At 38.2% G+C, this 25,143-nt stretch overlaps 2 protein-coding genes across 2 annotated transcripts in view; one reads left to right on the forward strand and one right to left on the reverse strand.

Annotated features, from left to right (window-relative positions):
- The window catches only part of LOC134755353 (scavenger receptor class B member 1-like), a 106,555-nt gene that overhangs the window by 64,997 nt on the left and 16,415 nt on the right, over nt 1–25,143 (reverse strand). The window lies entirely within an intron of this gene.
- On the forward strand, nt 1,792–23,340 carry LOC134749866 (iodotyrosine deiodinase 1). The gene is made up of 4 exons (XM_063684866.1): nt 1,792–2,019; nt 20,909–21,133; nt 22,059–22,375; nt 22,857–23,340. Exons 1-4 carry the CDS (start codon nt 1,845–1,847, stop codon nt 23,037–23,039), a joined length of 900 nt encoding a protein of 299 aa, XP_063540936.1. The 5' UTR covers nt 1,792–1,844; the 3' UTR covers nt 23,040–23,340.

The following is a 25,143-nucleotide window of genomic DNA, read 5'->3' on the forward strand; positions in this document are numbered from 1 at the left end:
CAGTGACAGTATTACTTGTCTGTTTGTATTAAATAGATGAAGTATAGATGAAGAGGTATGGATGGTATAGAAAGGATCGCAATCTCTTATGGCAGAATTGTTGTAAAAGTGACCGCGTTAAGCTTTAAATAATAGTTCCTAATCTCTCCGGTGGCGCTAGTTAGGCTCTGGGACATGAGTATAACATGAACCATATAAGGCAACAAATAACCCGACCAAATTACGTAGGTTGTTTTTGGTAGTATTTCGGTGTATGGTGGCGCCGCCTAATTACTGTTTTTTGATGGACACTTTTCATACATAGAGATTTGGCTCCTTTATACAGTCTCCATGTGAAGAGGGCTTTAAACTCATCTCTATAGTGTCAAAAGTTCAAAACGATAACTGTAAGAGAGTATTTTATTTAACCTCTTGTCTATGTATGATAAGGATTCGGACTAGGGTTGCCACCTTTTTTCTATACACATATAGTATTTTTGTCAGAATATTGAAAAAATATAGTATTTACTGGGAAATTTGAAAAAAAAATAGGACGCCGATTTGAGGCGAATTAAAAATCCAATCAAATATTGGTGACATTTGTATACCCCATTCTTGAGTGATGAAAATATATTATTTTTCGTACTATATTGTTTTTGTATAATATATAGTACAAGTGACTTAAATATAGTACGATACTATATATTATAGTATGGGTGGCAACCCTAATTCGGACCGTAATATACTGTATATTTCTGCATTTTTCCAACGACTTGACTACCACACACATATGATAGTAAAATGCTTCGCCACTCGCGTTTATAGGTTTATGTCTCGATTCATATTTCATCCTACATCTCATTCTAACATTTATCCTACTTGGTTTACTGATGTTTCGGCGAAAATTACTTGACAAACTTTCAGTTCCCAAACTATTTATCCCATATTTTTAATTGGGCAAATTTCATTTCGTAAATTTACATAATCCAACCATCCAACCTTTTTTTTTTTTTGCCCAGGAAAAATATTCGATAGATTCCCCAGCGCCAGGGGGAGGCACTGAGGATATGTGAGATTTCTACTCACTAAAAAACCTGGGGTGTTCGTCTCTCTGCCTTTGGGGTGGAGTCACGGGCACGCGGCGTCACTCATCCGCAACCCCAACCATCCAACCTAACCTAACCCAACCTAGTACGTCATTTTCATTTCGCAAGTATGGGGTTGGGAAATGAAATGGTTGCGAAGTAAGGTTACCTATGCCAACGATTAGTTTGCCAAATGAAACTTTGGCGAAAAGTTGGTTGCCAAGTGAAATTTGGCGAAATAAATTTCGCCAAAAAGGAAGTACACCATCCTACTTATTGCATCCTCAACTGCTGGCTTAAGAGCCCAGGCCGCTCAGGGTCGGCTTTCCGACGTCCCACGTTCTTCGGTCTTTTGTAAGACCAAGTAAGACCTTTTGTATGACACGCATGCCTTGGCATTGGCAACGACGTGTGGTATTAAATTTCATGGGTTCCATAACATTTTTCATTACCTCATGCCTCGTGGAGCTTAAACACAGGACACAAGGTGCAATAAACTGTGAGACGAGCGCTTTTTGCGCTCACATGCATAAAATAATAGCAAAATAAAAAGCCAAGGTCATCACAAAGCCCGCCAACGGAATACCAGCCAACTATTCGACATTTACACTCCATTACAATCAATGTAATTCTTAACACAACCATGCAAGGTTTAAAATAAAATGAGTTCTATTTTATCAGACGCAAATAGCTTGGCAAATAAAATAAATAATCGAAATCAACTGTAGTTGGTCGGTTGTCTTCAATCGCGTCGCTTGTGCCGGTGTTTAAGTTGTTAAAATGAACTTTATTTCTGCGTCGATATGGACTTTGGAAAACCACTGTTTTATTGTGTACACGATGTTGTTGGTTTCTTTCGTGGTGTTTACATTGTTTCATAAGAAGAGGGTTGAGGCTCAGGCGGTGCGGCATAATGCCAAAAGATTGGCGCCAAATGGAGCGGGGACCGGGAGAGGTTAGTTAATAGTTTTTTTTTTAGTTCCATAGATTACCAGGAGAGGTTTGACGAGGTAGGTAACTAAAAAACCAAAAATAAATAAAAGGAAGCTACAAAAATACACTGAAGGAAAAGCAAGTCGTTTTAGGAAAAAGTAAACAATATATTTATTTTATAATTTTAATTTAACTAAATGTAGGAACACTAAAGTGTAAATTACGGTTCACATATGAGTCTCAGTCTCATTTCAAACAGACAGAGAGAATCATATGTACTATCCTTGTCTTACACTAGTACTAGCACCCAAAAGAAAAGGATGAGTACTTAGTACTTATAGTTTTTTTGTTCTTATTTATTGACAATATGGTTTGACCAACTATAAGTACAATTTTAAACAGTGGTTACCTATACAACAGTGTTTTAATAATTTTGTTTATAAAATAGAAGTGCGTGAGAAGTTAGACTAGGTAGTTGAGTAACTTTGAGTAGTACCTAAGTATGTACACCGTGTTCACATCGGTGACAGGTGCGACAATTGTCACAAAATATGACATAATGTAGAATTATCGGTTAATTATAAAATTGTAATAGGCACCTGTCGCTTGACAATTGTCGCTCGACATATGTCACTGACAATTGTAGCCGTGGTGAAATAGGAGCCAGGTCAATGTACCTGCAACAGGTTTATTCTTTGGAAGTTCATCCGTCTTGAAGTGCCCCTGTGGCCTATTTGCTGAATAAATGTTTGATGTTTGAAAAGTAAATAAGTTTAACGGCCTTCAAGCCTAGTTAACATTAACAGTGACACTTAGTGACTGCCTATGAAGCAACAGGTACCGGGTTCGAATCTCGGTCAGGGCATTTATTTGTAAGTATGTTTATCAAGAATAATTCCTAAGCTATTATTGTTTTCTACAGGTATATCCATGCATTTATCTATATAAGTAAGTATGAAAATCGCCACCTAGTACCTAATAGTCACACCTAAGATATTTATGTTAGTTTTAAACCATATTTGGGAGGTTTTGGGCTATAGGGGAGAGCGGGGCTAAAAGTGCCAGGGGTAAGTTGTTCCGATGAGTATAGTTATAGAAACGCAACGCAAGTAAACAACGGAGCGATATGTATGTGTCGCGAAAAGTAAGGACACTATGCCGTTGCAGGAGCTGTTTTAGTTGCTGCGATTTTTGTAGAATAGTATATTTCTAATAATGAAAAAATTAAAATGAAAAAAAATAAAATTAAAAATTGTTTATTTCGTTTAAGAATTACTTATACAGGTAAGTGTTGGTGCCTCTTTTTAAGTAAGAAAATACCTGTGTTAAGAGGCACCGCTCTTCCATAAAATTGGTAATAAATGGTTTTAAAATATAAATATAAATTTAAAGAAATAAAAATGAACACATCAGAGAAGAACAAAAGTAATTACTTATAGCTTAATTTAACCTAATGAGAAGATGGACTTGCAAGTCCATATGAGTGGTAAAATGGTAAGTGATATATATTTAAGTGCTTATGTATGACATTGTATAATTTGCCGGATTTATAGACAAATTGTCTACTAGCGTATGTGGTATTTATTAAAGTGGTTGGAAGTATGTTACCGTTTCTCCTTGGATTTCGTATGGTAGGCGTATATGGTTTAGATTTGTGTATTTTAAGGTTAATAATATATTTTTAATTTAGATTTTTTATTAACTGCTGATAGTACAAAAAAAATCACATATTTCGACGAACTGCAAAACACTCTTTTAGCGTGTGTGACCCGAGATTTAATTTTTGTCAGATGTTAGAACTTAAACGACGGAACAACCAGCCCCATAACCGGGATAGTTGTTCCGTCGTTCCGACGGATCTCATAAAAATTGTTCTGGTAGGAAAACTGTTTTTTAACAATGCACAAAACAATATAACTATTTAGAAACACAAAGGGGGGGGGGGAGGCAGTTGATATCATATATTAGTATATGGTTGATATGTCCGATGGCCTAGGGGAGGGGCATTACAGAAGTTACGCCTTTAGTACTGAGATACTAAGAATAGAGGGAATAAAATAAAACCGGCCAAGTGCGAGTCGGACTCGCGCACGAAGGGTTCCGTACCACTACGGAAAAAAACAGCAAAAAAATCACGTTTGTTGTATGGGAGCCCCATTTAAATATTTACATTATTTTGTTTTTAGTATTTGTTGTTTTAGCGGCAACAGAAATACATCATCTGTGAAAATTTCAACTATCTAGCTATCACAGTTCATGAGATACAGCCTGCACAGACGGACAGACGGACAGCGGAGTCTTAGTAATAGGGTCCCGTTTTTACCCTTTGGGTACGGAACCCTAACAAAAGTAAATTAGTTTGAAATTCGCTGCCCGTTAACGTGCTTAATCGCACAGTCGATCCATTAACGAAACATTCGTACCTAATCAAGTAATCAATGGATAGATCATGAATATCGTGATTAATCGCACTTAAACTATCGTGAGACATATTTCAAAAAAATAAAAAATAATAAAAAAATAATAGTGAGTAAAAACCGTACTAATAAATATAATATCGTGATTAACCAACGATCGACTTGTGATTGTAGGTATTGTAACAGAACACTTTGTCAATAGAATCAAGAATCAAATGTTTTATTCGTGATAAACATAAAACTAAAATTACATACAGAAGTATTAACTGAAACTATAAGAATTTATAAAATTGGTAGGAGTTAAAGTTTACCACGAAAATGGTCTCGCCTCAGCATAATGCTGACCCGAAAGTCAGCGCTGATCTTCCGGGACCATTTTGGGCCACGATCGCAGCCGTACGACACGGCCCAACCATAATATAAGTTGAACGCAGCCTTTGCAGCAGCGACTAGCGCCATCTTGTGTCTTGTCAATAGATTAAGGTTCTTATAACATCAAGGAATTTAAAGCTGCATATATTGTAATTTTATATTATGAGAATAAAATATCTAAATCTAAATCATACACATTATCAAAATTACATTACCAAATGCAATATTAAATAGCTATTACACTCAAGAGCAGTTTTAATCTCACACTATCTATAGAAATGTTCATTAAAAGTGACTCGTTTCCGTTGCTCTTGTGTAGTTTAAAATGTGCAAGCACTGTGCAAGTAAGTAAGTAAATATTCTAGTACTAGGTACTTAAGAAGCCGGTTATTCCTAGTATAGTTACATCATTATGCTAACTTGGTAACTTGTACCTGTTCCATGAGTGAGGCTTACCTATTCAGACTATTAAAAATATAACTTCACTACATAGTATAGAATAAAGTCGCTTCCTGCTGTCTGTCTGTCCCTATGTATGCTTAGAGCCTTAAAACTACGCAACGGATTTTGATGCGGTTTCTTTTAATAAGTAGAGTGATTCAAGAGGAAGGTACATCAGCATTGCACCCGTGCAAAGCCAGGGCGGGTCGCTAGTTGATTATAAACTGAAAGATGTCATATTATATGTGGTATTTTCTATAAAAAGGGACCTTATAGCGTAAGCGCCATCGACAATAAGGTCCCTTTTCATAGAAAATGTCCCATATATATTATTAAAGAAAAAGTGACGAAGCCCTCCAGTGGTAAAGGCCGGATTCGAACCGGCGTCTTTAGCAATCCGGGCTAACGCCTTGAACCCCTAGGCCACCCCGCTACGGCGGTAACCGTCCCAATTTTTCGACTATATGCCATCTTACTAAGACTAGGCGTCTTTGACCAGCTCTAAGGGCAAGCAGTGCACGCTTGCACCTCCTAAACGAATTCATTACTTACGATATAGCGAAAGAGACTGGTGCTGCCATCTATACACAACTTAAAAACACAAATCAAAATATTTAATAAAACAATTCGATTTGTTCCCAAAGTTGTGAATATAACTTTGATCTGATATTTAAATTTGTTGCGTTCCTTTGTAGGTACAGTAAGCATCAAATTAACAGTGACAGCTAAAGTGGCCGTAACACCTCTGGAGTTGCAGGCGTCCACAGGCTACGGAGACTGCTTACCAACAGGCGGGCCATATGCTTGTTTGCCACCGACGTAGTATTAAAAAAAGTAGCATAATCCCAAAACCTCCCTGGCAACGGGAATGCACTTATTTTTTAGCCACCGTGTATACATATCCTCTAACTCCTCTTAAGGGGCCCACTGACTGTCAGTCCGCCGGACGATATCGGCCTGTCAGTTAGAACAAAAATTTGACAGTTCCGAACAACTGACAGGCCGATAGCGTCCGGCGGACTGATAGTCAGTGGGCCCCTTAAGTTGTAGCGCGTTTATGAATAAAGGATTTGCCACACTGGATGCGTTCTGCGGTCAGGTCAAACCCGCATTATGTATGAACAACATTGACAGCAATCTTTGAAGTTGAAGTTTGACCTGACCGCTGCCCGCAGAACGCATCCAGTGTGGCAATAAATCCTTAACATCATATAAGACTCGAACTTAGCTAACTCACAATACTACTCGTAGATGGCACTCATGTCTTCCAAACTATACAAATAAGTAGGTAAGTAAAATAACAATTCTATGAAAGAAATAAAATCAAACAAATCAGCGACCTCCATATGCCGCGTCGTGTTGCAATTGTTTTCGATTATTGATATCATCATTACGGATGTGCGATTACGCCGATTGTAGTTATTATAATGATTGCTTATGATGAATTTATGTAGAATACACACGCGAGTTACAGCCGATTTGTGATCTGTATCCTTACCACGGGTTTGACACTGACATATTCGCTGACGACTGCGTGAACTAACTCACATGCTCCCTCGTACTGACATTGGTCACATTGGTGTAAGCGAGATGCACTGCGTTTGAGCAAAGAGGATATAATAGGATGTGGTCATAGTAAATGCGTGAACTAACTCACATGCTCCCTCGTACTGGCATTGGTGTAAGCGAGATGCACTGCGTTTGAGCAAAGAGGATATAATAGGATAGAGCGGTACTGTCATAGTAAATTTTGTGGCACAGTAAATTCACTGCAATTCATCTATCGACACTACGATTAAAACTAAAAATATCAAAAAAATTTTTTATATATGGATAAATGTTTTTTTTTGCCCTAATTATTTTTATATGATTTTGACCCATGTTCTTTCACTGATATGCGTTAAAATTGTTAAATAACAAACGAAACCGCCAACGCCATCTATACGAGAGTAGGCCAAAGGTAGTGGCGCCATCTGATCGAGACCTTACGGAGTTATATTATACCTATCATTGGTTTGAGTTGACACGTTAAAAGCCGCGTAAAACTCATAGTGAGGGCACCTAAAGTGTATTCATCCTTACTTGTTCTATCATGTAAACACTTCTCGAAGACATCACACTTTTCTCTGTAATTACCAGGGACCGGCCCGCTATCCCTTATAAAGGATTTTGTATGGGTTTTGATAAGGCTTAACTCGCCATACCCTTTGCCCGACAAAACCTTTTCATTTTGCTATCCTAGTCCATATCTAAGCGCTAACCCATATGATTAAGCGGTATCCAAATACTCTAACAAAACCCTTATGATTCGCTCACAAATATAAGCATATTGCTTATAATGGTTAGCCCTATATAAGGGTACCCTTTTAGCATATAAGCGTGGTAATTTAAACCATATACCTTGTTCATAAAGCACACATTACTTCGCATCCGATAGCGAACGATCGTCTATTATATATGACGTACTCGAAATAGTCAGTGTCAGAGATTGTAAAAGGTTTCATATGTATAAATGTGCCATTTTTCAACCAAAAGGGTAATTATTGTCGCTTGTCAGTAAGGCGCTGTTTCCATAGAGCTTCAATTAGAAATCAACCTTATCGACAAGCGACAATGTGGTACCTTTTGGTTGAAAACGTCACAAATGTCAATCAATACTGGCTACTTACAAGGGTTGGCTAAAATAATAAGGAAAGTTTTATAAAAAGCGCTAAATTGTTAGGGTAGCCCTTATTAAGGGCTAGCTTAATTGTCTGTTAAGTTTTTTGGTCAGGGATCGAATGAATGGGCTAGCAGTTCGAACTGGTAAGTCTTTTGCTGGGTTAGCCGTCTTAAAGGGACGCCCATGGAAAGGCTTTATCGAGGAAAGGGTTGTCCGGTCCCTGGAAATTACACAATAATCATCGCTTAAGATGTTGTTGTACACTTAAAGAAACTCACAAAGTATTGAAATCAACCAAATAACCACTTAAATCGGTTCAAAAAGTCGATCATAATAATTGTTTGTTTTGTTTTATCTACACTCATGGACAAATTTAGAGAACGCAAATAAAAGTAACTGGGTACTAATTTTAAAATTACTTTGTGCTGTAATCAAGTAATTAAACCATTTTTATGCGTTTCTCAAAATATGTCCAATTGTCCATGAATATACTGATTTATCAAGGTAAGAAAATGTTAGTAGCAAAAAAAAAACAAAAATTAATTAATACTATTATAAAATGTATCATCCTTTACCTTGCTACTTATTTAAATAAGTATTATCCTTGACCCGCAATATACACGCCTGACCTATTTGGTAGAATATTTTACATTATTGACGTATTTAACATTAATACGATTCCGAATAGTGACGTAAATACTTCCTAGAACCAGTTTAAACGATAAGTCGGTTTACAGCAGATTTTCTTGACGCAAACGCCCTTAAAAAAACATTGAGAAACCTTCCGCTATTTTTAGCCAGTTATGTATTGTTTTTTTTTTTTTTTTTTTTTTTTAACGAATTTACAACACCTTGTTTACTAATGCTGTGTGAGCTAAGCGTGAAAAAAATACCATGCACCAATAAAAATTGTAAGCGTAAGTATTTAATTTTAACAACCAATTTAGCTAGGACCCTAAATTCGCTAACAATCGCAGAGCGTGATGGTCTGATGATACCTGACCGAGAGGTTAGAATGAAAACAATTATTCTTAAACTACCTTGATAGGAAGAAATACAATGCTTAAGGTTAATATTATGCTAATTGTGCCCTAGTTACATTTGTAAGATCTAATCGCGTCTAGAAATCAAAGGTTCAAGGGGCTTTTTAAATGTTGTTTCTTTATAGATCCCTCTGTTTGTGTGTCTGTCTGTTCCTTGTTCACCGCTCAATCGATTTAGATGAAATTATTCAATTCAATTCAATTCAATATATTCTTTATTCAAATAGGCCTTTTAAATTGTCAAGTTTTAAATATTACCTTAATCTAAATATCAGAGCAATTTATTGATGCAGTTATTATTATTCTTAAAAACATTGAATTATTAGGTATTGTAAGATATAACCAGTAAAACTCCAAACAATAAGTATAGGACAAACTTATATTTATTATCCGTTACAATCATAAACCTTTTAGTCCAACCAACCCTCTCCTTTCTTTCCTTTCTTTTTTTTTCTTTTTTTTTTTAATTTCTCGTTTCCCGCCATGGGCAACGACCCGCCAATTTTCGAACCTCAGCCAACGCTGATATTTGTTCTCAATTGTCGAGTCGTTCAAACATTATCAAATATTTCAAATAAATTGCATATTATGACACACATACATGAAACTAAACCAATATAAATGTAATAACAATTTTGGAACCTTACACTCGACCATCCTGATAACGTGTATGCCCCCATACACGCATCCGGTGAAACCTTACACTTGGCCCATTTTAGAGTTACACAAAAATAATTAATTACTTAAGAGACGACATTTTCCTCTATAAAATTTTAAATAAATACTTTACAATTACGTAAAACTTAAGAGCAGTAACCGGAAAGATAAACTTATGTACAAATGTTATAATATTATATTATCACACATATTTTTAAATACTCGTATTCGCCTCTCGATGCATGAGGGATTAGTTGTACTGTACCTCTCGGTTCGTGAGGTGTTGGTTGTGCCTCTCGGTTCGCGAGGACTTACTGGCACCCTATTCAGTTCAGAAGGGTTTAAATGCTCAGTCATCTTATCTATTCGTTTACATTTCACAAATACTCAAAACAAATCTATTCAAAAAAAATAAAAAAATATGTCAATGATTCTTGTGAACAACATAACGATAACAGTTAGTTCAAATCATCCGCTAAGAATCATTATACATAAAAATTGCCTTAACCTAAAATAATAATACTTCCCCGAAACATAGCAATCAACGTTTCGATAAACACTAACTGTGAACTGCTACAAACAAATCATTCTTCATCACTAGACTTATTATTCTCGGTATCAGTATCAGTATCATTATCCTTATTGCTAATCTCTAGAGCTGTTAAGTGAATCCATGGTTTCATTCGATCAGCAGCTATCACTGTCAGTCGCTTTCTTTTTGTGCCTTCAAACCCTGGGATCGACGCTACTTTATAACGGTCGTTGCCTAACACCTTCACAATACGAAACGGACCTTCATATGATGGTAAAAGCTTTGTGCTTTTACCTTGATTGTAAAATGCCGTTTTCGTGATTTTCACTAACTCGCCCTTCTTATATATTCTTGCCGGCCGCCTACCTTTGTCATAATACTCTTTTTGATAACGTTGTTCTCTTTCAATTTTATCACTAACTTCTTTTTGTAACGTTTGTAAATCACTAACTTCGTGCAAATCGTTTGATATTTCATTTAAAATTGGATTAACTTCACTACCCATTGACGGCCCAAACATTACTTCGGTTGGTGTTCTACCTGTAGTTTTTTGAACAGTATTATTTAACCCCCATTGTATTCTGCCCAATTTGTTGTCCCAGTTCTTTTCATCGTCGTTAAAATTTAGAGCTTTTAATGAATCTAAAATAGTGCGATTATAACGCTCGACTTGCCCATTAGCTCGAGGGCTCGCTACCGCATTCAACACATGTTTGATGCCTCGATTAAGACAAAACCTTCTAAAAATATTTGAGGTGAAACAGCTACCTCGGTCGCTTATTAATCGATCAGGGGTTCGAAATATATCAAATATATCCTCTAAGATCTTTAAGACGTTTTGGGTATTAGTATTCCTTACTGATTTAATAAACGCGAACTTGGTAAAAGAGTCTACGATCACTAAGATATGAGTATGTCCCTTTTTTGATTTTACGAAAGGCCCAAGGTGATCAATGTGTAAGGTGTGGAAAGGCTTGTCAACTTTCTGTATAGGATGTAATACACCTTCTCGTGTAGTAGATTTTTTTGCATATGCGCACTCAATACACGCACCGACGTATTTCTTCACAAAACGAGACATTTTGGAAAACCAATAACTTTTCTTTATTCTATCGTATGTTTTCTCAAAACCTAGGTGACCGATGTCGTCGTGGTTCATTCTACATAGTTGCCATCTTGCACCCTTCGGAACAACCCATCTTAAATCATTTTTATCCCCACCTATGCATTTGAAAAGCTTATTATTCCGTACAACATAATTATCTTTGATATATTCTAGCCCCTTTGTATCCAGATCACTTAGAAGTATATCTCGAATCCTACATAATTCTGAGTCTCCTAGCTGAAGGGTTAGTAGCCAATCCTCTTCACTAATGGACATTACAGATGGAAAAGGCTCGACAGTGTAAGTTTCTTTTGCAGGTATCGGATTTCGCGATAATGCATCGACGTGACACATCTTTGTACCGGCTCTATATTCCACCGAACAATCAAACTCCTGAAGGGCTAGCCACCAGCGAGCAATACGAGGAATTAAATCACGTTTCTGAAACGTAGAGCGTAATGCACTGCAGTCGGTGATTATTCGAAAAGGTCTTCCTAGCAAGTAAACTCGAAATCTTTTTAATGAGCACACGACAGCCAATGTTTCGAGCTCATACGAATGAAAATTCTTTTCCTCAGGAGACGTCTGACGACTGTAGTATGCCACCGGTTGAAAAGGCTCTGTCGGGTTTGAACGCTGCAATAGTATGCCACCTATACCTATCCTACTCGCATCAGTATGCAGTTCGGTTTCGGCTGAGGGGTCGAAAATGGCTAGCACTGGTCTATCTATTAACCGATCTTTTAGTTTTTGAAATGCGTCAGACTGCTCAGCACCCCATTCCCATACCGCGTTCTTTTTTAGTAACATAGTCAGCGGCGCAGCCAGCTGCGCAAACCCTTGTGTAAACTTCCGGAAATAGCTAACGAGTCCTAGAAATTGACGCACTCCATGCACATTCTCGGGACACGGAAAATTTGCCACACTTTTAATTTTGCTTTCACCTGGTCTCATTCCTGTAGAACTGATCTCATAGCCAAGATAATCAATTTGATTCTGAAGGAAACTACACTTTGTTAGATTAAGTGTCAACTTAGCTTTTTCTAGCAATTGTAAAACGTCTTCCAACCGATTAAGACATTCATCAACGGTTTTCCCAAATACAAGTAAGTCGTCTATGTAAACAGTAGCCTTGTCGTACCTTGCCTGGCCTAGAACATGATTCATCATCCGCTGAAACACTGCGGGTGCATTTGCAAGGCCGAACGGCATTCGATTAAATTCGTATTGGCCGTCCGGCGTGACAAACGAAGTGAGATGTTTAGACTCTTCAGAGATTGGAACCTGATAATACCCTGACATTAGATCAAGAGTGACGAACCATGCCTGTCCTGACAGACGAGATATTTCTTCGTCAATAATAGGCATCGGATATCGCTCCTTATTTGTTATAGAGTTAAGCATACGATAATCGACACACATGCGCATTTTTCCATCTTTCTTTCTCACAAGTATAATCGGACTTGCATAACTAGAAACAGATTCTCTGATGATTCCAGCGTCCATCATCTCTTCGACCATACCGCGAACTTTATCACGCTCATGATGGGACAGTCTATAGGGCCGATATACTACGGTGCGCTGATTATTTAATTCAATTTTCATTTCCGTTACATCTGTGCAACCCAAACTGCTAAGATCCGAGGCAAAACAATGTTCATAACGTTTCAGTAAATTCATTAATCGAAACTTGTCATGTTCTTCTACAAAATCACCAACACGTACTTGAGATTCATCAATTTGCTTACTTTTCTGACTTTGCTCCGTAATAATGTCTGACGCTCCCTGTGTAATACGATTCACAATATCTACCTTTTCGCCCCGGGCAAACACAAACTCTTTATAAATCAAGCACGGTAGTGTACACGGTGTAACTGTAATATATAAACTCCCTTTGTTGACTTGGTATATACCTCCACAGACTACAAATTGTTCATTAGGTCTCCCAACAATATTTGTATTTAATAGCAAGCTTCCTGTAAAACTAAATTCAGTAGTCGCTTTAACACTTGCAGCGCCAAATAATTTATTGTTGCTTTTTAACCTAAGTCGAACTAAACGCTCTTCATTATCATCACTAAGGTTGCGACTGGGTATAACTGTACCAATATCTAAAAATTGCAACTTAGTCGCATCTTTATATACAACTATATGTGGTTGCTCTGTAAATGTTTGGCCAATAAGCACCGGTTTTTCAAGCAAGTAATCATCTACAACTTTACATTTCGATACGGCGCTTACCCCGTCGACTGTAATATCAAGTGTAATAGAACCTAATGAATTTACTAAACCATTACCAAACCCTTTTAGCGTGGAAGGTTCTCCATCATGAGATATCCCTAAACCTATTAGAGAAGATGATTTTATCAATGTCGCCTCGCTCCCAAAATCTATAAACGCTTGAAAAGGGTCCCCATTAATTATTACTAGCTTAGTATATTTTGTACTTGGATTTTGATTGGATATACACATCGTTTTCTGAGTTTGTTCAGGTTTAATATTACTCTTATTTGTTTTAAGGAAACAGGTCTCCTCTGTATGACCAATTTTCTTGCAACGACTACAATGACGTAAAGGTTTTGAACATTGTAAATATGAATGACCCTTTTCTTTGCAATTGAAACATCCTGGTTTGGATCCCGACCGGTTATACTGGGTATTCTTACTACTATCTGCTGAACTCGAGAAGGCATTACTTTGATTTTTATTTTTGAAAGCGAGTGACAAAGAAGTTTGTTGTGTATTACTGTGACTTAATAAAAATTGCAAAAGTTGTTCGGGTTCATTACAGCGTAAAGCCAGTGCGCTGGATTTAATTGTCCTATCACTGATACCGTGAATAATACATTCGGCTGCACGCTTTCCAGAAATGTCGCATTGATGTAGAAGTGCTAACTTTTCATAGTAATAAGTTTCAATTTCTTCGTTATACTTACTTTTACGTCTTAGCATATCCTCCAGGGCTTGGCCGTAATTTTGCTCAGAAGGAAAAGCCTTAGTTAGTTTGTCTTGCCACTCTTTCCAAGTGTATAAAATTGTATTTAAACTTTCATACCAAGTCTTTGCTAAGCCCTGTAGTTTTTGCATGGCAAAATGTATGGTCGTCCTTTCATCCCAGCCATAGACAGTAGCACATTCATTTACCTTTTTGAGCCAAATATCAATGCGTTGCGTTTTGTTTGAAGGATGGAACTCAGGAAGGATATTCTTTGTATTTATGTGTTTATTAGTACTGTTTTGTGCTACTTGAGTCGATGGCTGTGATGTTGATTTACATTTAAGCGCATTTATAAGATTAACTATGTCTTTGGAACAGAATAAAGGGCTACGCGAACGTCGAGAATTTAATTCGGGTACCTTAACATAATTAACTTCCTCGCGACGCCGTGTTCTACGAAGCTCATACTCGCGAGAGTAGCGTTGTTCATCGCGAGTTGGTGGTGAAAATCGAGGCTCATTACTGCCACGATGCACGATGCGGTGCTCGCTATTCCACTCGCAGCGACGCTCGCTGTTGCACTCACTGCGGCATTCGCTGCGACGTTCGCTATGGCGCTCGCTACGATGTTCGCGACTGCGCGGGCTATACGGGTCGCGGCGCTCGCGGCTGCGCGGGCTTCGATGCCCGTGAACACGATGGCTGCGTTGTTCGCGTTGGCGCGTGTTGCATGGCGATCGACGCTCGCGACTGCGCGGGCTGCGTAGGCCGCGCCTACGATCACTCCATGGGCTACGATGCTCTCGATTTCGTTGACTACCTAGACTACGATACCCTGGGCTGCGCAGACTACGACGCACACTACTCCGCGGGCTAAGATATTCACGACTGCGCGGACTGCGGTGGCTGCGACGTTCACGGCTGCGCGATCGGCGAAACTCGTAGTTACGCATGTATTCCTCTGCCTGCTGATCGAGTTCCTTATCGCGCAGTTGATCGCCCACCAACTCCTCTTGTTCGCGCTCCAACGAACGCTGGCTGTGGCTTCGGCTGCGCGCAGCGGCGCCGTCAACTCTATTACCCTGGACCTCAGGCGTAGCCAGGTTGCGATGCTCGACATCTGGGTTGTCCATTTGCTCAGCCATCTCCGTATATATAGTTGTGCACATGAAAGAAAACATTATGATTGTAGCTTACCGTAACCTTAAATATTAAACAGAAAATATGGTGAAATTTTAGTAGTAGCTAGATGTTATACTTTACCCTTATGTATTAACACCATAGCCTACATAATAATCCTTCAACAGTATTTAGGTACTGTACCTACACTTACAATAATAATCGATTACTAGCGGAGCGATTCGAATTTAGAAATTCTTGTGATTATCTCTTTTCTTTCGTGAGTTTAGCCTAGCCCGATGGAGATATATATATCATTCCAATGTCTTGTCACAGTTAGTTCGCCAAATTTCGGACTAAGCAAATGAATTAACATTGCAACTGAATAGGTAATGACTAACGTTTTGTAATGACCAACCAGTCATGATATACCACGTTTATCTCTACAAATATTCAATTTATATAAATCCAATGCAAATAAATTTAGATTTTACAATATTTCTACAATGTTGTATTTACTTGATACAAATAAAAAAACAACGGACGTTTATTGTTCAACCAGATTATACAATCAATTTAATATAATTTACTACGTATATTTTCAATGGCTACATTAGTTTTTAAGACCAAATTATACTTATAAAATCTCAATTGTGATTAATTGCATGGCAATCATAATAATTTCTTTTCGGTTTATATTCTACGATTGACAAAAAAAAATCTAGGTACCCATTCAACTCTCATTACTGACTATTTAATTCTCAATCAATATTAGGGCGTGTATACTTACAATTTTGCCGTTCTTCACTTCTGACTGTAAGATATAACCAGTAAAACTCCAAACAATAAGTATAGGACAAACTTATATTTATTATCCGTTACAATCATAAACCTTTTAGTCCAACCAACCCTCTCCTTTCTTTCCTTTCTTTTTTTTTCTTTTTTTTTTTAATTTCTCGTTTCCCGCCATGGGCAACGACCCGCCAATTTTCGAACCTCAGCCAACGCTGATATTTGTTCTCAATTGTCGAGTCGTTCAAACATTATCAAATATTTCAAATAAATTGCATATTATGACACACATACATGAAACTAAACCAATATAAATGTAATAACAATTTTGGAACCTTACAGTATGGAGGTAGTTTGTCAGCTCGAGGTATATTATTGTATAATAGTTCATATCAATCATCATAATCATTCCACGCAGACAAAGTCGCGGGCAGAATTATAAGCAATTGTTTCGTATTTTTTTCTAGTGTCAAAAATAAGTTTTAATTTATTTACGATATGCATGGGCACCCTACAATTAGAATATTTTAGTCAAATACCGATACTCTTTGCTATTAGGGAATGCAAACCGGTTTTTATTTAGTATGAAATTTCGGTAAATAACCGGTTATTAACCGGTTTTTCTGTACAATTAAAAACCGGTTTGCAAACCCTATTTGCTATATTCAATCATTCATTCCTTTAAAATTATGGCTTCAGTCCCGTGGGACTATTTCGCCAGTATCAAGATCAGTGTCTTAGGAGCTTTAAATACGACAAAAATTGTACGGTGATTTATTAACCTTGTAATGCGATAGCTGGACTTTACAAGAAGCACGTGGACTACCGGCCGTTGACTCCAAAATGGTGGTTAAACGGGCTTCAAGATTAATTGTCCATTCACTGCACACTACCACATTAGTTTACTGTATAATATAATAAGCTATCGATATCACACTTTAAACAATATTAATGAGCAAAAAACAAAGTAATTAATCACGAGGCTAACTATCAAGATGGCGCTCGAACCGGAAGTCCAGCTGACATGTGTCAAATTGATTGCATCATTATACTTACTTTACTCTTTGGTCATCAGTTTGATTACTATTAAAAAATCGTATATTTTTTTATTAATTAATCAGTGTGTGATCTTCGTAACGGTTAAAGAGATCTTTATTAATAAGGTACTTAGAAGTTGTAGAGAATGTAAAGTGACCATGCCATGACTGTTAATTGATACTCGTAATTTAATTTGTCCTTACCATAAAAAATATTTAAAAACAGGAAAAAGTGTGTGTTACTTAAATACGATATTGATGACAAAACTTCCGTGAGACACAGACATAATAACGGGTCACTCACGTATGACTCCTGATGACGCTACTCGATACGGACTGATACATGTCGAGCGTTTTTCGACTTAAAATACATGAGTGACCCGTTATTGATATGTTTAATACGATATTGATGGTTCCATTAAGATGTACCTACTGATTAAGAAAAGAGCGTATTCCCATCTTGATGTCCGAAAACGCACTTCCAACCTCTGGTGTTGCAGGTCTTGGGCACGGTAATTGCATACCATTCCTCTGCTCGTTTGCCGCCTGTATCACAAAAAAACCGGACTCGCCAACCGAGGGTTCCGTACTTTTTAACCGACTTCAATTTCATAGAAGGAGGAGGTTCTGTATTCGGTTGTGACTATTTTTTTTTTTTTTTTTTAGTATTTGTTGTTATAGCGGCAACACAAATACATCATCTGTGAAAATTTCAACTGTCTAGCTATCACGGTTCATGAGATACAGCCTGGTGACAGACAGACGGACGTTTTTTCGTTTTGGGTACGGAACCCTAAAAAATATTGTTAGCTGCCATTGAGTAAGTAAATGTGTCGGAAGATAAGTGAGTGACCCGCAGTATCGTAGGTCAGATTTGACGTTGTTCTACATTCAATGTAGGTAAACTCTCGTTTCCTAGTTGTGGATGTTTTATTTTATTTTGGTACATGGAAAACCAACAGCGCTATACATATCAAAAAACTATAATAGAATTACATACATACATACATACATATAATCACGCCTATTTCCCGGAGGGGTAGGCAGAGACCACGGATTTCCACTTGCTGCGATCCTGACATACCTCTTTCGCTTCCTTCACTTTCATAACATTCCTCATACACGCTCGCCGGTTTAGGGTGCTCTTGACCTGGCCTTTCTTCAGGATAGAATTAGAGAGCCAATTATAGGTTTTCACTTATAGAATCGTAATAAAATATAACAAGGTTATTGCCCAACTTAATTACACATGTACAAGTTCTTACAGCACAAGAACAGAGGATCGATATGAATTTGATTATTACAAAAAATAAGTAGAAAAGAAGGTAAAACCTGTTGTAGTACATTTAGCCACAGTACATTAGCCCTGACGCTCTCGTGTTGTGTAAAGCAGAAATATCGTTCTCGAAATTTTTTAAAAAGACTATATAGGTAGGTATTAAAAATTCGATCAACATCTGTCTGTATTTACATACATAATACATCTAGTTTTTTATGTTTTAAAGAATAAATTGTACGTATATTTACTGCTAAAATTGGATTTTAAAAGTCTTTAATAAAGAGGTTTTTTATTTATTTATGAAATTATCAATGTTATCATACACAGATTAGAGGTTAATATCGTTACATAACATTTTCAGTATCTTTTATTTAAAAATAATGTCAGTTCATATCGCGTTTCTGCACCTTTGTTGTATATTGGTAAGACTATCAACGGTCGATCGAAACAAGCGGAAAATTAATCGATACGATTACGATTACATATACACATAGGTAATTTCACAGTATTTTAATGGCACTGTATCGATTTACAAATATTACCTTCAGAATCGGACTCAAACTGCAGTATATTCTGGCCTTAGCTGCTTTTCCACTGAGGCGGAGATGAGCGGAAATGAGAGACGTGTAATTCTAACCCAGCCTCATCCAGACTCCGGTAATCCAGCGGAGCAGAAACGAGGACCATTGCTGTTGATTGATTCCCACACGTCTCTCATCTGCGTTTATATCCGTCTCACACGTTGACGTTGCTATTGTTTTGTAATTTTCTTTTCACCTCAGCAGCTCGAACAAGCCTACTTTCCTCACTCCACGGAGTGAAACAATGTAGCTTTTTAATTTAGTGAAGGCCATGAACTGCCACTTTATACTTTTATTATGTATCGTATGGTTTCGTATGGTATCGTATCGTATCGTATCGTATCGTATCGTACCGTATGGTATCGTATGGTATCGTATGGTATCGTATGGTATCGTATCGTATCGTATCGTATCGTATCGTATCGTGTCGTGTGTCGTGTCGTGTCGTGTCGTGTCGTGTCGTGTCGTGTCGTGTCGTGTCGTGTCGTGTCGTATCGTATCGTATCGTATCGTATGGTATTATATTACATATAAAATTAAATTTTTTTTTCTGTTTATTCTGTGTAATTCGAAATACATTTTAACCTTTAATATGTTCTCACTACTGAGGTGAAAAATTATGTGTGCAACACGAGAGCAAAGTTATTTTACATCTCGTGTTTTTGAGTCCCTCGCTACGCTCAAGATTCTACTTTAGAATCACTCGCTTCGCTCGTGATTCAATTATAGAGTCTTTCGCTTTCTCGGGACTCAAAATAAACACTCGCAAGAAAAACCAACTTTCCTCTCTTGTTGCACAAATAACTATTGTTAACTTTCTGATAGGCACATTGCTCTGATAAACAATTCAGGCGTTTCGTTTAATAATAGATAGTCGATGAATGATGGAAAAGAAAAAATGTTTAGAGACATAAACACAGTGAATTTATATGGCACATTAATAAGCCATTAGTTAATAGTGTGTTCATTTGTTTTGTGCATAAGAAACTAAAAACCTCACTAACTAAAATAACTAAACTAACTGTAATAGAGACTAAACTAAATAGAAACTGTATGAAATAATTTGATTTGTTCCCAAGTTTGGAGAACGATTATTGTCATTTAAATATATAAATATAAATGTATTTAACCGTTTTCCAGGCCGCACCAATCGACAAGGCTTACCCTAAAAAATCCAAATGTAATCCAATTAATTCAGCTTTGATGATTCATTTGAAGACAAGTCACGTTTCCAGAAAGTGTAATCTAATTACAAGTTTTTATTTAACATTTAACCTATGTGTTTGTACAGGTCAAAACTTGCAAGTTAAATTTGACCCACTTTCCGATTTCCAATGAAGCTGTTTGAACTTTAAATTGGAATGATAAAGTTGATATTCTATTGGCCCGTATGTGGTCGATAAATTCTACTATTGTAAAAAGGCAAATCTCACTGACGTAGTTATGGTTCATTAAAAAATTATTAATTATTAAATTATTTTTTCCACTTTTAAATTTATTCTAAGCTTAATAGCATCGATCGCAGACGTTTCTGCTTGTTAAAAATTAATTTAGAATGGGTAGCACATCGTAACTAGTGAATTTCCAATATGACTTGGAACTCCGGTGGCCGTTTAAGAAGTGTAACACTCTTACGGTAGATGTCGCTAGGGTCCCCTAGACCCATATAGTGGGAAGATTTGCTGACTATGGATGAGGTCTTGGTGGCTCAGTTGGCAGAGCGCTGGAGTATCGATCCAGAGGCCGTGAGTTCAAGTCTCACCCAAGGCAGTATTTTTTCCACTTTTAAATTTATTCTAAGCTTAGTAGTTATGGTTCACTTCACTATAAAGGATTTATGACGTACCATTCGTACCAACATTGTTTCGTTGATATCAGTTGATATACTTTTTTAGTCGGATGTTTTTCTAACTAAACCACTTACTAACTTTTCCAGAGCGCGAACGCGACTTTCCCGAGGACGACCCGGACCCGATCCTAACTTCAGCTATTCCTGAAGACACACCCCACATCCCGTACAAGCCGGTCCACCGCTCTGATGACGAGATCCTGCAGCGGTCGCGAGAGTATTACGAGCTGATGGCCCAGCGGCGGTCCGTGAGGATGTTCAGCACAGAGCCCGTTCCACAGGAGGTTCTTGAGAACATCATTAAGACTGCAGGTATACTAAACACTCAATAATCTTCGATCCTAACTTCAGCCATCCTTGAAGACTCCCACATCCCATACAAGCTGGTCCACCGCTCTGATGACGAGATCCTGCAGCGGTCGCGAGAGTATTACGAGCTGATGGCCCAGCGGCGGTCCGTGAGGATGTTCAGCACGGAACCCGTTCCACAGGAGGTCCTTGAGAACATCATTAAGACTGCAGGTATACTAAACACTCAATAATCTTCGATCCTAACTTCAACCATCCTTGAAGACTCCCACATCCCATACATGCTGGTCCACCGCTCTGATGATGAGATCCCTGCAGCGGTCGCAAGAGTATTAAGAGCTGATGGCCTAGCGGCGGTCCGTGAGGATGTTCAGCACGGAACCCGTTCCATAGGAGGTTCTTGAGAACATCATTAAGACTGCAAGTATACTAAACACTCAATAATCTTCGATCCTAACTTCAGCCATCCTTGAAGACTTCCACATCCCATACAAGGCGGTCCATCACTCAGATGACGAGATCCTGCAGCGGTATAGGGAATATTATGAGCTGATGGCTCAGCGGCAGTCGGTGAGGATGTTCAGCCCTGAGGCGGTTCCACAGAAGGTTCTTTCTTACGTATGGCGCATGTAATTGGCGTGTGTTGAGGCGCTTGTATTGGTTGTGAAACTTGTGAACCACATTTGAGAATGTGGCAGCACTGGCAGCACAGATCATCGGCTAATAGATAGAAAGAGCGTTGGAACAACAGCGTAAGCTTAGTCAGAGAGTATCAAATGTATCCTAAAAAGCATACAAGCGAAACTTCAGGGACGATATATCTGATGGCGACCGTACCTTATACAAACCCCTTTTTTTCTGAACCTCATCGCAAGGAGATCAAATACTTTTCCCTTAAATGTTTACTTATAAATATGAATTCTTCCAGGCACCTCCCCATCAGGAGCCCACACCGAACCCTGGACATTCGTGGTCGTCCGAGACCCAGAAGTGAAGGAAGCCATCCGCGAAATCGTAGAGGAAGAAGAAGACCTAAACTACCGACAGAGGATGTCCAAGCAATGGACTACAGACTTGAAGCCTTTCCGGACGAAGGCTGAAAAGCCTTATTTGTCTGATGCTCCTGCGTTGCTGCTGGTGTTTCGGCAGACGTACTCTTGGAAAGAGGATAATACCAAGAGGATGCATTATTATAGTGAGATCAGTGTGGCGATTGCTGCTGGGATTCTATTGGCTGCGATACAGGTAAATATAAGTACAGACACACATTGTGACTTTCAAGCTTGACTGAAAATGTCAATCAATAAGCGACCGCTCAATACGCTGCTCTCGTCCAACGGTTCTCTGAGGTAGTTGGTTCATTTTATGGGAGCTTTTTCTTGTTGCTATTGCCACTCAAGAGCTTTTCTACCTCTGTGCACATAGGTTCTATGCTATCCATTGCTACTTTAGTCTGGCTACTGTCAACGCATTGATTTTTTGCGTATCTCACTTTTCTAATTAGATAGATATAAACTCTGAGCATACTCCATTACTCTTCTTACTTACACTTACGGACAACTTACGGCATAGCGTTTCTCATAAACATCTCTAGTCTAATCTGTCGAATCTAAGCAGTTAGTAATCGTTAGTCTTAGTTGAATTTGTCTTAGAAAGAAACGCGATTTAGCAGAGTTGATAGGTTTAATTAATAAGTGTTCACTTACTGTTTAATTTTTGTTTCCAGTACTGCGGCCTAGTAGCTCTAACTTCCACTCCTCTCAACTGCAACGCGCGCCTCAAAGCGCTGCTGTGCAGGCCGGGCAATGAGCGACTGGAACTGTTGCTGCCGGTCGGCAGACCTCACGAGGGTGCCACTGTGCCGGACCTGCAGCGAAAGACCCTGGAACAGATCATGGTCAAGATCTGACTAGTCATCAACTTTAAATGGCTAAAAAAGTCTTAAAAGAAGCCCGCAGCACCAAGATCTCTGGTTTAAAATGAGGTCCAGATTGTAAGAAATCCTCAATTCAAGCCTGATTGCCACCGTTATAGTCCTAAAAATTCTGCTTAAGAAATTTTTGATTGATCATTGTGAAATGTAAAAACCAATATTATCACACCAAAAGCTTTAAGATCTCACGAGTGACTTATTTAATGCCAAGAACCCTTGAAAGAATCACAATAGCGCCAAGAACTCTTGGCATAAACTATCAGTTACCATCATATGTCATGTTGTCCACTGTAGCTTCTCGATCTTGAATAAAATGTCAATCGATTTGTTTTACTTTAGCTGGTGACTGTGGGGTCATATTCTTAATTGATTTTGCAACTATCTTTATAAAGAAAAGGTGCTAAAGTGTCCTGATATTCAGATGACTACTAAGTATAAGTTCATTGAAATAGATTTACGTGTAAAAAAAAGGCTGATTAGGAAGCCCTAGTTCTAGAATTAAGAATTTGCTCAAGAATTGTGATTTAATTATTCGTACAAGTTCCTTTGAGACTACGTACGAGTACGTAGTGTGTAAGATTGTGTTTGATTGTATTATAAATCAATAAAGCATTTTGTTTTGTAAAGATTTTAAGATAATTTTATTTCGAATCATCGATCATCATCGAACAATGGTGTTGCGGATATTTAGGAGGCGTCTGCATGCGGAGCCGAAGTCAACACATAGAAACTTTTGTAAGGGGTACCAGGGACCGGCCCGCTATCCCTTATCGGGGTTTTATAAGGGTATTGCATAAGGCTTAACTCACCATACCCTTTGCCAGACGAAACCCTTTGTTTTGGTTTTTAAAACCCTTATATAAAGCTACCACATTTGAGTAATCGGTAGCCCAAATACCCTTACAAAACCCTTATCATCCGCTCACCAACACCTTGCATATTGCTTATAAGGGTTAGCCTTATAAAGGGCTTCCCTTTTAGCATATAAGCGTGCTAATTTAAGTCGTCTACCTTGTTCATAAAGCACACATTACTTCGAATCCGAGCGATTGTCGGCGGCGACGGCGGCGTTCTTTGACTAGGCACGTATTTTCTTTCCTTTTCATACACTACCGTAGATATATACTAATCCTGTCTCTTTCACGCAAAGGGAAACCTTTATAAAAAGCGCTTAAAGATAAGGGTAACCCTTATTAAGAGCTAGCCTTATTTTTGGTTAGCTTTTCGGTAAGGGTTAGTCAAAGGTAAGGGTATGAATGGGCTTGCAGTTCAAAAGGGAAAGTCTTTCAATGTGTTAGCCGTGTCTAAGTGTCGCCCATTGAAAGGGTTTTATCGCGGAAAGGGTTGTCCGGTCCCTGGGGTACACCGAGTAGACGCTGCCCTTGCCCGTGTCATGGGACGTACGCAAAGGCAGTCAGGGTGTAAGGACTATGGAGAGTTGATGGACTGTAAAATAAACTAAGTTATTGGATATTGGGCTATGGAACATAAAATCGAATGCCTGGCTAATAAATTGGAATGCAAGTTTTTTTCCGACACACGGTGAATCGCCCACACAATAGACCACAATGATAGGTCCTCACAAACAGCGACAAAGAAATCGTGGCCCTCATTTTGACAGACAAGATAGATGGTGCTGATGGTGTACTGCACATGACTGCGTCAAAATCATCAACAGGTATATTTTTGTGGTCACTGGATTGTCAACCAGAGATATTGCATGTTTTACGGACCCGTACAGCATCGTCTATATACAAAATAGGTAGGTATCCATTGTTAGACCTCAATTACCTTATCTCGTTACATAAAGATTAAAGCTCGTTAAATCAACTGTGTTGAGAATGGAATAGAAGATATAGTATAATACAATAAAAGCAAAAACCGAATAGAAATTCAACTTACTATGAAAGACATGTTCGATATCAATTAATAAGGTTTTGTATTTCATGTTTAACGCCTACAAAAAAAGCTACAATTTTAAACCAGACGCTTTTTAATTAAAAAAAGACGGATCAATAATACACACGTCTGCCGTGACTGGCCATGAACATGCACAGCTCTCTGTCCCTCGCATCGACCC

This window comes from Cydia strobilella, chromosome 2 (genome assembly GCF_947568885.1).
Source record: "Cydia strobilella chromosome 2, ilCydStro3.1, whole genome shotgun sequence".
NCBI lineage: Eukaryota > Metazoa > Arthropoda > Insecta > Lepidoptera > Tortricidae > Cydia > Cydia strobilella.

Coding starts and splice junctions, on each gene's coding strand:
- LOC134749866 (XM_063684866.1), top strand. CDS start 1,845: ATGAACTTTATTTCTGCGTCGATATGGACTTTGGAAAACCACTGTTTT. Junction 2,020..20,908: donor TGGAGCGGGGACCGGGAGAG/GTTAGTTAATAG, acceptor TAACTTTTCCAG/AGCGCGAACGCGACTTTCCC. Junction 22,376..22,856: donor TTCTATTGGCTGCGATACAG/GTAAATATAAGT, acceptor TTTTGTTTCCAG/TACTGCGGCCTAGTAGCTCT.